Below are 10720 nucleotides of genomic sequence, written 5' to 3'. Positions count from 1 at the left end.
CTTCTGACACGTACCCGTCTTCATCTGGGGCTCTGAATGTTCCGGGGGCTGACGGACCAGTTGCGTTTCCTGTATTATCTGCCATATCTGCACTACCACAACATCTCACACAAACTCTTAGTGGAAAACAGGTTAGTACCTATCCACTAACGCATTGTAATCCCTACATTCACTTAACCCGTTCCCTCATATATGTTTGACACAACACAAGGTTTGGGAACATGACATTCAACACAATGTACATGCGGCCAAACCTATGCTCTGATACCAAGTTGTAACACCCTGATTTTTTTTTTAAAACACAGCGGAAGACTTAATTCACATAAATACCCTTAGTTAATTACAAACATGATTATCACAAATCATTATCTAGTTACTTATTACAAACCACCGGTGTTACGTTAAACAACTAGTTACATATTTATAAAAGTTAAGACATCAGAGTTCGTCTTGTCAAACATATCGTCAACCCGACGGCCGTCCCTACCAGCACTAATATCCAAAACCTGCAAGGGAGAAGGTGAGGGGGGTTAGCACGAGGCTAAGTGAATGGAATCATCTAACAGATCTAGCATACAGTACCAACTTGTACAACTACAGCAACTACAACAATCAATAACAGGCAGCTGACAACTAATAACTAGTAACTATCAACTGGCAACAATCAACTAGCAACTATGCTCCAACTAGAGACTCGGCGGCTTGTACGAACACACGAACACTAGCTGATCAGTCTAGCGTCTACCGAAAGTCCTTACTACTGAATCCCCAGTATAGTAAATTCACACGCAGGTGATGCGTCATTCAGCACTATACTCAACAAACAGTAGCCAACTGGACCTAACCACAACAAGGTTGACCTCCCTGAGCTGAACCTAACAACAGTAGGTTCCAACAGGCAACTACAATTTGTGCACACAACTGTTAAGCAACTACCACTATGAACAACTGTTCCTACGACTAGCATGGCAACTCTACGATGATCATTATTACAACATATCTACTAAGCATAGCAACTATAACAGTATAACATAGTAGCACAACTTGCTACTCTATACTACACCCGGAGATAATCCCACTCACCGATTACCAGCAACAGAAGGCACTCAGAATTCTAATCTTACTGAGCCTTCTCTTCGTCCTTATCACCTGAGAATAGACATAACACAGTCAATATACATATCTCAATCAATAGTATAATCAAATCATACTATAAACTAGGTCATAACACCATATATTCATAATTTTATGAGTCTACATCATGACTCCATTCAATAATGGTATACAGGTGCGTGCAAAACACGACATACACACTAAAACTCCTTTTCTGACCCAAAAACAGTTTGATCTAGTTTCTTAAAAGTTCACCATTGAAAAGTATTCTTTATTACGATTCTAACGATAGTTTATTCATAAAAAACGGAGTTACGTTTTGAAAGTTACGCCCGTTTCAATTTCAGAAAAGGTACTGTATCAACTCGGTACTGTAGCAAATACTGTAGCAAATACTGTAGCAACTGGGTTACGGACAAGAGTTGCTGATTTCGAATATTTTTTTGCCCAAAACTCGATTTTTGAGCGATTTTGATCAAATTTTAAGCACATGGAAGCTACTAAACATATATACAACCTATTTCTAACATCAATTAAGCATAACTAACATATTTCATGAAGATTCAAACTCAAAAACCACACTTTTTACTCAAGAACATAAAAACCCATTTAATCAAGAATCAAAGCAAGGATTCAACAAGACAAACCTGAGATGATGCTCACAATGATGCTAGAAATCAGTTTCTAAAGTCTCTTAATCCAATTTCAAGTTTAGATCAACTAGGGTTTGTGAAGGAGATAGAGATTAGGTACGGTGTTTGTTTAGAAGCTTCAAGAAAATAAGAGAAGTAGCTAATTCTAGCTTTTATATTTAGGTTAAATACAATACCCCATCACACACGGGTATTTACCAGTTATCTGATATCTTTCCTACTTCGTTAGGAGGCCCTAACGGAGTCCAAATTCAACAAACGAACCTGTTCTGTGACCCTTGTCACAAACTGGTCTCAACTAAACAACCAAATAATTATAAACATATAATTATAAAAATCACTAATTACGCCCTACCCCAGGGTACAAAGGTCATTTCATCTAGGCCCAAAATGCGGGTGTTACACATGTGGCTATTAGTAAATACTAGAAAAAAATTCGACTTCGCGTTGCTGTTGTTGTATTCAACGCGCGGTCAAATTTACATATACGTTGTTTGGTATCTAATATATCTAATAGGTTGAGTTGTTTGTTGTACGTATATGTATATGTATGAGATATAGCCCGAAATATTTGATGTTTTTAACGATATCCGTTTCGCGCGTAGTTAGTCCCGTTGTGTTCGTTAGAATTTTTCGAGTTGAACGGCGATCTTGGAAAAATTTAACTCGCACCGAGCGAGAAGATAGGGTCCGTTAAAAATTCTGGTGGAATTATTTTATTCTTATTTTAATTAAATTATATATTTACACTTTCTACCTCTGAAAAGTATAAAGTTGAGGGGTCGTTGTGTAAATTGAAACGAATTTAGGGGACCGTTTGTAGTGTGAATGCAAACTCAGAACGACAATTCAAAACAACTGAAACGACGAATTTCGGCGCGCGTTTTAGGTAGAAAAGTATAAAGTTGAGGGGTCGTTGTGTAAATTGAAACGAATTTAGGGGACCGTTTGTAGTGTGAACACAAACTCGGAACGACAATTCAAAACAACTGAAACGACGAATTTCGGCGCGCGTTTTAGTATGTAGGATAATAATAATAATAATAATAATAATAATAATAATAATAATAATAATAATAATAATATAATAATAATAATAATAATAATACCGGTTAGGTGTTCCATTGTTCTCTATCTCGACGGCATGCTCTGCCTGTTCAAGGGTTTTTACTGGGGATATTTTCGGGGATCACGCCGTGTCTTGTGCTGGTATGGTGGGTATTAAGCATCGACATAATATTGTTCGGGATTCTCTTGTTGATGTTTGTTATCGATCTGGGATTTCAGCGAGAAAGGAGGTTGACATTGGGTTGTCTGGAGGGAACGACAGGGCCCTCAGACCTGCAGATGTGTTACTTTATTCCTGGGATTGTGGTCGCGATGTTTGTGTTGACTTGACTGGGTCTTCTCCTTTGACGCAGTCTGGGCTTTCTGATTTTGTCCCTGGACGTGCTGTGGTTGATGCGGCTCGTCGGAAGCGGGTCAAGTACGTATCTAGCTGTCAGGCGATTGGTTATGGTTTCATTCCTTTCTCATTTTCTTCCCTGGAGGAATTAGAGAAGGAGGCTGTTTCTTTGCTAAAGCGGGTTCAGAAGAGTTCGATGGCGCAAGATATTGATGCCGGTGCTGCTGCTCATATTTTTACTAGGATAGGTTTTGCTATTGCTAGAGGTGTGGGGGCCCAGATTGTCTCTAGGCTTCCCACTAATTTTTTGTAAGTTTTAAAACTTTTAAGTTTTTATAATAATAATAATAATAATAATAATAATAATAATAATAATAATAATAATGTTAATTTGTCTCTCTTAATTTAATCAAAGAAAAGATTCAGAAAAAGCTTCCTCATGCCACAGTTGGACCGTACAAGTCCCTATTGCAAGTTAGCAACACTAATGACGTCAGCAATATGTCATCTTCAATCCAAAACTGAGCCCCAAAACACACACACACACCCCTCATCAGCTAGGCGGCTACGTATGTTCCAAATTCAACTATGCAGTCTCGTCTATTTCCGGTGCCAACAACAGTCGACGGCACCGGAAACACCTCATCTCACCGTCGTAGCTCAAATCGGAATCTCATTTTTTTAATCGCTACTGCTCAATCGTTCAATCGCCGGCGAATCAGCGTTACATGCTCCGTTTTCAATAACCAACCGAATCATTACAACATTTTAGGTGTATCAGCAGATGCTTCTACATCAGAAATTAAAAAAGCATATCGTTTACTCGCTCGAAAGGTATATAATATACTCCGTAACAATTAGGTTAAAGAGTGTTTACTGTTTAGTGTGTGATTTCAGTTCATGTTGATAGGTTGAAGTAATTGAAATTTTGCTTAATTTAGGGCTAAATTTAGCATCTGCCTGAAATTTACGTATGTGTATGTACGTGATTGATTTCAGTTTATGTTGTTAAGCTGAAATGGTTGTACTTATGCGTTATATAGTCTAAAGTAACTTGTGTTGAATAATTATGTAAAAATGAGGATAAATAGTTTGGACATGCTTCAATTTAATTGTATAAGAGGATAATTGTGATGTACTAATCGATACCTAACATTTTAACAAGGCTGTACTGTAAGCAGGATCTATTGAACTTGAGGGTATTGTTTGTTATTTATACTCTGATATTTAATTTGAATTCGGTTTAGGCGTTTGATTATGTATTTTTTATGTTTGAGATCAGGCTAGCACCTAAGTTTAGGAGCTTAGTTTAACTATTTGAATGATTAGAAAATATGATATTGATCATCATAAGGAGGACGTGACAAAAACTGCATTGAAATGCTTGGTTAGTGGATCATTATATAAGTTGATAGTTATCTACATGATAGACTAATTGCTTTCTAACTAGGATGCACTATGAAGTATATTCTTCTCCACTTAGGGTTATTCAGACAAAAAAGGAAATGATTGTGCACTAAGGGGGTGTAAGGATTCGCGTTATGAAAATGGATTATGCGTTTAAAGCGTTTTAGATAATTAGAAACAAATAATCAGTTGTAGCAAAATGTGTTATACAAAGAAGTTCATAATTATTTTTAACTACAGTAGATTTCAGGCTTACTGTAGTTGTAATTGTTTGTTTATTGCTGTCCTGATATAGGTTATCAACCAATTAACTAGTAACAATAAGAAGCGATGAACCAGAATAAAAGTACGTAAGTCATAAGCAGAACGTAAGGGCATTAAATGAACTAACATTAAACAATGAAAACCATTGTGTTTGCAGCTTCTTACACTTACAATCAATAGCTTATACACGAATAAGGTATAATCTAAGGTTTTCCTAAGAGGAAAAAACTGTTATGCAAGTCGAGGATTGCATTCCATGAGAGCTTCCTAATAGAGTTATTGTAAGGTTTCGTCATTCATATTGACTTCTTAAGAGTAAGTAAGAAATTAAGATACTAGGTCTTTCCAAAATTATTTTTCAAAATCATGTTAAACACCGACTTGCGGTTTGACAATGTGTTGACTGGTATTTCATTTTTTGTACTTGAGAACGTGGGACCAATAAGGCTTGTCTCAGTGGTAACGTCCTTTAACTTTCTTTGGTGGCGTATATGGTTTTATGGGGGTGGCACCAATATCTTTTTTTTTTTTTTTTTTTTCATTTTGTTTATTAGATATATGGTAATGGCAAATATATTATTTTGGGACCCAAAAGTTCATTTTTTAAGCCTTCCAATGCCATTGTTCAGTTTTTGATTAATCTTTTTGAAGATGTGATGACGTGGCGTTGAGCTGACAGTCATCGAATAGGAGTGGTCTAAGAAGTATTATGATGGCAGGTGCTCTAATTACTGTAATAATTACTTTAAGTGAGCAAGTGTTGCCCTGGGTAACATATTTCAACCTTTAACTTATGTGTGAGTTATCTCAAGCATCATACATCTCTGGAATATCGTAAATATACATTTAAAACCAGTATAAACAAAAATCTGCTACCGATCGTCCTTGGTAAAATGCATCCATTTTCATCTTGTGTGCAAGAACATGTCTGTGCTACCAATTTGTCCCAGTAAAATCAGTTTCTATCAGTACTACCAGTTATTTATATCTGTTGACATGGATGTTTCTCTCTGTGTGCTTCTTTATGTTTCTGCCTTGTACATATAGTTTTATTTGATAGAATAATATAGAATATTTGCTTATTGCTGTCAATATTTAATGAGATATAAATAGTATATAGGATATGAAGATAATAAGCAATGAAGAACTGAAAGATTTCCAATGCTTTAAGAGCAACCTTTTCGGTAATATGCATAATTGAAGTGTCAAATGAGGGAATATTTTCATACCCTGTGCAAGAAATGTTTTCTTAGTATATGAGTCTCCTTTAGTTTGTGTTAAAATGCGGAAACTTGTGCAATATGGCGTCATTGACTATTTGAACCTAGATGTAAGTGAGCAGAAGTAGTTTGTCACATCTACTTGAATACAGATAAATCTGTTATATTGTGGTCCTAATATTTATTAAAAAAAAAAAAAAAAAAAAGTCAATTTTGAGAAAGAGCTTTTGATTGTTGCAATATTATAGGCCCTGATGTTCATCAAGGTCAACACATGTTGCGAGCATGGCTTGTTTATACATCTCTTTTACTCTTTGCGTTTTGCTGTCTGTTTTAGAAGCTTTATTGGGATATTTTATGCAGTCCTATTAATGGTAATATGCTCATTGTTAATGGTGATTTTATCATGACAGTATCATCCGGATGTTAACAAGGAGTCGCAAGCTGGTGAGGTGTTTAAAGGCGTTCGTCTTGCATACGAGGTTAAAACTTAGCAGTTGTGTTTCTTTACATTTCTTTTTTTTTTTTTGGAACGTCAAAATATCATTACCCAACGAGGACCCCTAGTAAGGCACTAGAGGAGCCACCACAAAAAATTACAATGGCTTAATAAGCCAATCGTTCCATTTTACATTATATTTGCTTCTACTATCTAACCAATTAAACGAATACAAACGAATAGAATCAAAAATACACTCCTTCTATGTTACCGGGTCAACAAAACTCTACCCGTTTGGACCATATGATAAAATAACCTGTTTAAACCCACTATACAACATCCCCATCTAGCCATCTTTGATCTTTACTATAATATCTGTCAGGTTCTGTCTAACAATTCGGCAAGAGACCAGTACGATAGATCTCTCCAATATAAGCCAAGTAATGGTCCACCATGGAGGACATATGACATTAACTTCGAAGATGAAATAAAGGTACACAGGTGGTCTGATTTAAGACAAAAAGTGGGCTACCAGAAATACTACGAATCGCGTGATTCCAAAGAGAAATACTATCCTTATGATGATGAAATGGATGATGAATTCGAAGTCGAAAGTGTCAGCAACGAAAGAGGCTCGTTTCTTGAGATTTTGAAATCCACATTCGTCTCTATATTTTTGCTGAAAACTATAGGGGCAAAACTGTCTTTAACTTATACCAGTTTAATGGCTATGCTTGACCCAGAGTTAGACGGTGGGTATAAGGTGGGTTATGTGGTTGCATGGTTATTGGGCGGCAGAAGTGGAATTGTGCTAACTTTATGTCTCTCGTTTGCGAGTTGGGTTTGCGGGAAAACAAGTAGCAATGTTGTGGCGTTGGTGGTTGTGTCCATGTGGGTTGGGTCAAATCTTGCAAGGTTCGCTCCACTTCCACAAGGAGCCCTTCTTACTCTTATCTATATGTCTATCAAGCTCCAAGCTGATCTAAACTGAAACACAAAATAGCTGCTTCATCCTTTCACTTCTCAGTTGTTTTTTAACATCAACAATCTATATCTATTTGTAATTTGTTAATATTATTATTACATCTGCAAGTGTTAGGTAAATGACCAAAGTTATGTTGCTCTTCTGAAAAGGTTTATTATCCGGCAATAATCGTGGACTAACTGGTAAGGTTACTCACGTGACTTGAACGTAATTTGCTCTAATTGTTGAAGTAGATTCCTTTTGCATGATATAAGACCGCGGATTTAGAGGTAGCAAAAAGGGTTGCTTGGGTATAATTGGACAAACGCTATCAGGGTTGGGTAATAAGATCACATATAAAATGGTTCGATTAACCCAACCCGAATCGGTTGCAAGTAATTAAGTAAAGTAGACACCTTTAGTACCATGAGTCTAATTTCGTAGTAGTGAGGAATTATGGTGGTGAAGTTGTCTAATTCATGTTTTATACACATTAAATGTGACATTTAATAAAGTGACCATTCAAAGAAAGAAGCCCAGATACAAAATTTAACCCAATTTTTTTACATAAATATATATGATTGAATAAAAAAGATTTTATACATTGATTGATGAGACATACATACAAATGAAGCGAAGACTTTGTCAACACATGAAAACTGAGATCGTAATAAGGTTTGACCTTTAGTCTAACTCAAGAATTAGGATAAACCAATAAAATTCCTCTAATAACTCTTCACTTTTCCATCTTGCTTGATCTGGTTTAAGTTCCTCCATAAATACTTTCCGCTAGCCATGTCAACAAATCCCCAAAATCCATTTTGTGCCATCTGAAATCCCATAAATATAAATAAAAAGATTAAAATTTGATCATAATAATAGAATTAGAACGGATAGAATTTATCAAATAAGTACATTTTTATAAGAATAATGGACCATGAATCATCATTACCTTGATGAAATTAGTTTGTCGTTTGTTATCCGATGAATTGTCGTCCAAAAGATTGTCTTCTGTATCAGAAGAAGTCCGAACCGACGTCCATGCGATGTAAGCGGCTAAAATCGCTGAGAAAAAAACTAATACAAATCTCATGGGACACATTTTGTTGTTAAATTTAAAAAGATGAGTTTGTGTTTGATGTTTTTTAGATGAATGAATGGAGATATGGAATTAAATGGAATAGAATGATAGCAGGTGAAGAAATAAAGGTTTGGTTGATGTTTTGGGATGTAATATAGTTGTAATCGTGATGGAACGCGTCTATCCCACTTAGGATGTTGTTTTGGTTTTACAAAGTCAAAGGTGGCTACACCTACTATTTTATTATATTGTATCTATGCCTTATCATAAGGGTATTATTTGATTTGATATTTTTATTTATTTATTTATCTATATACTTTGACGTAGTTTTAGAAGGGAAATAATAATTAGTAACAAGCTTTTACTATTTTAACTTGAGTATGTGTGTATTATACAGTTTGAGATTTTTAGATACATTCTTCGCTTTAAAGAGCTCACTGGTTGATATCCTTATATCTTTACGAGAATCTCTACCTTAAATAACTAAGAGAATAGTTTCAACTCTAAATAATTTCAATTGCATAATCGGATGCGAAGTCATAATTTGAAACTGAGGATCACTTGTTCGATAAACATATATCATATCTATAAATTTTAGTTAATAATAATGTATAATAAACTAATTTTTAAAATGATAATGAGCTGCTTATAAATTATATGCGTCTTGAACAATTGGTCAACTAATTTACAATTATTTGAAAATAATAATACATTTGACACTTGATCAACGAGGGAGACATATAATTATTTCGGCATAAAATACAATTGAGATTTTGGCTTTATTTGGGCCTTGGAAGCTCCACCTCAAAATGATACCCTCATATCTTTACGAGAAGCTCCACCTCAAAATGATACTCAAATCCATTTACAATCTCGAGTTTCAACACACATTGCACTTTTTCTCCAGTCGAGGATGCCACTCTGCCCTAAGACGGATGCCACTCCCATTGAGACCCAAGTTCAATCCTGGCTAACTATTTTTTGAGGTTTTTTTTAAGACGTATCTATGTAAGGTGGAGACAAGCTATTTGAATTTGGGGTTATAACATTAACTTCACATGAAAAAGTGAAAAGTCATGGATGAATACTAATGGTACGCATAAATGGTAACTTTATGTATGCGCATCACACGTGTCAAGCACGTGCGCTGTATTAAGTCATGCGCTAGCCATGACGCACCAGACGCATACCGCGAACGCCTAATGAGTACACAAAGTACATAACATGGTGAAAGGACGTTGTAAGTGGTCGCCACGATCTCTACGATAGTTAGTGGTGCAGACAACTGACTGACCGTACCGGAGACCATCCTTGCTTTCACAGCTTTACAGACATGGTAGTAGAATTTGGAAAAGGACAATGTACCTTTTGTCTTGCTACGTGTCACTAAGGAACAAACAAAACTTAGATATAAATAGGCCCCAAACCCTCATTAGAGAGAGAGAGAGAGAGAGAGAGAGAGAGAGAGAGAGAGAGCTACACACATGCATAACACCGTATATCACACATACAATTAGTAATCTGGATCAAGAAGCCCTACCCGCGCTAGTGAGATACATATCACCTTGCCCGCGCTACCGAAATGACAGCATCTCAAGCGGTACTCTAACGCTTACAAGTAACGTTCTATGAACACAAACCCTAAATACCACCTTCGAGTCATCAATACCGGCTACCCCGACAATGGTGGGTCGACGTTTAACCACCCCTGTCGAGATCTTCATCTCACAATGGAATTATTCACGGTAAACCGGACCGGAGAGTTAAACTCGAATGATCCTTAAATCCTCCTATCTTGTTGTCGAATATGTACCGAACCCATTAGATTTACTATATGCTTGATCAAATGGCGCTATCCATAAGTTAAAAGGTTTAGTTAATCTTTTCTCTTTTATGTTCATTGTGTGGAATTTATATAATGAAGCACCTGTGATTTTGGACAGCAGTATGCAGGAACACAAATATCCAACAATTTATTCATACAAGTATGTATTGAACGTGATGGACAAAGTGGGAGAAGATTTTCTGTTATTTATTTATAATATCACACAAACCATAACTGCTTAACTGCTTTACATACATACATATATACTGTACTAACCATTGTGACTTTTCACCAATAGTTGTGACTATAACTAATAACTGTCAGCAGAAAATAACTACCCAATTTACAT

General features: G+C 35.9%; 2 protein-coding genes across 2 annotated transcripts; one reads left to right on the top strand and one right to left on the bottom strand.

Annotated features, from left to right (window-relative positions):
* The first annotated feature begins 3705 nt into the window (after positions 1–3705).
* On the top strand, positions 3706–7624 carry LOC139866322 (uncharacterized). Its single transcript, XM_071854521.1, has 3 exons — positions 3706–4005; positions 6476–6544; positions 6884–7624. Exons 1-3 carry the CDS (start codon positions 3760–3762, stop codon positions 7490–7492), a joined length of 924 nt encoding a protein of 307 aa, XP_071710622.1. The 5' UTR covers positions 3706–3759; the 3' UTR covers positions 7493–7624.
* A 363-nt stretch (positions 7625–7987) lies between these two features.
* LOC139890353 (uncharacterized) lies at positions 7988–8679 on the bottom strand. Its single transcript, XM_071873243.1, has 2 exons — positions 8418–8679; positions 7988–8295 (listed from the first exon to the last, which is right to left on the bottom strand). Exons 1-2 carry the CDS (start codon positions 8565–8567, stop codon positions 8191–8193), a joined length of 255 nt encoding a protein of 84 aa, XP_071729344.1. The 5' UTR covers positions 8568–8679; the 3' UTR covers positions 7988–8190.
* Positions 8680–10720: the final 2041 nt, after the last annotated feature.

This window comes from Rutidosis leptorrhynchoides, chromosome 1 (assembly GCF_046630445.1).
Source record: "Rutidosis leptorrhynchoides isolate AG116_Rl617_1_P2 chromosome 1, CSIRO_AGI_Rlap_v1, whole genome shotgun sequence".
In the NCBI taxonomy this organism is placed as follows: Eukaryota; Viridiplantae; Streptophyta; class Magnoliopsida; order Asterales; family Asteraceae; genus Rutidosis; species Rutidosis leptorrhynchoides.
Note: the sequence above shows the minus strand (reverse complement) of the source record. Positions and strands in the feature narration are given on the sequence as shown.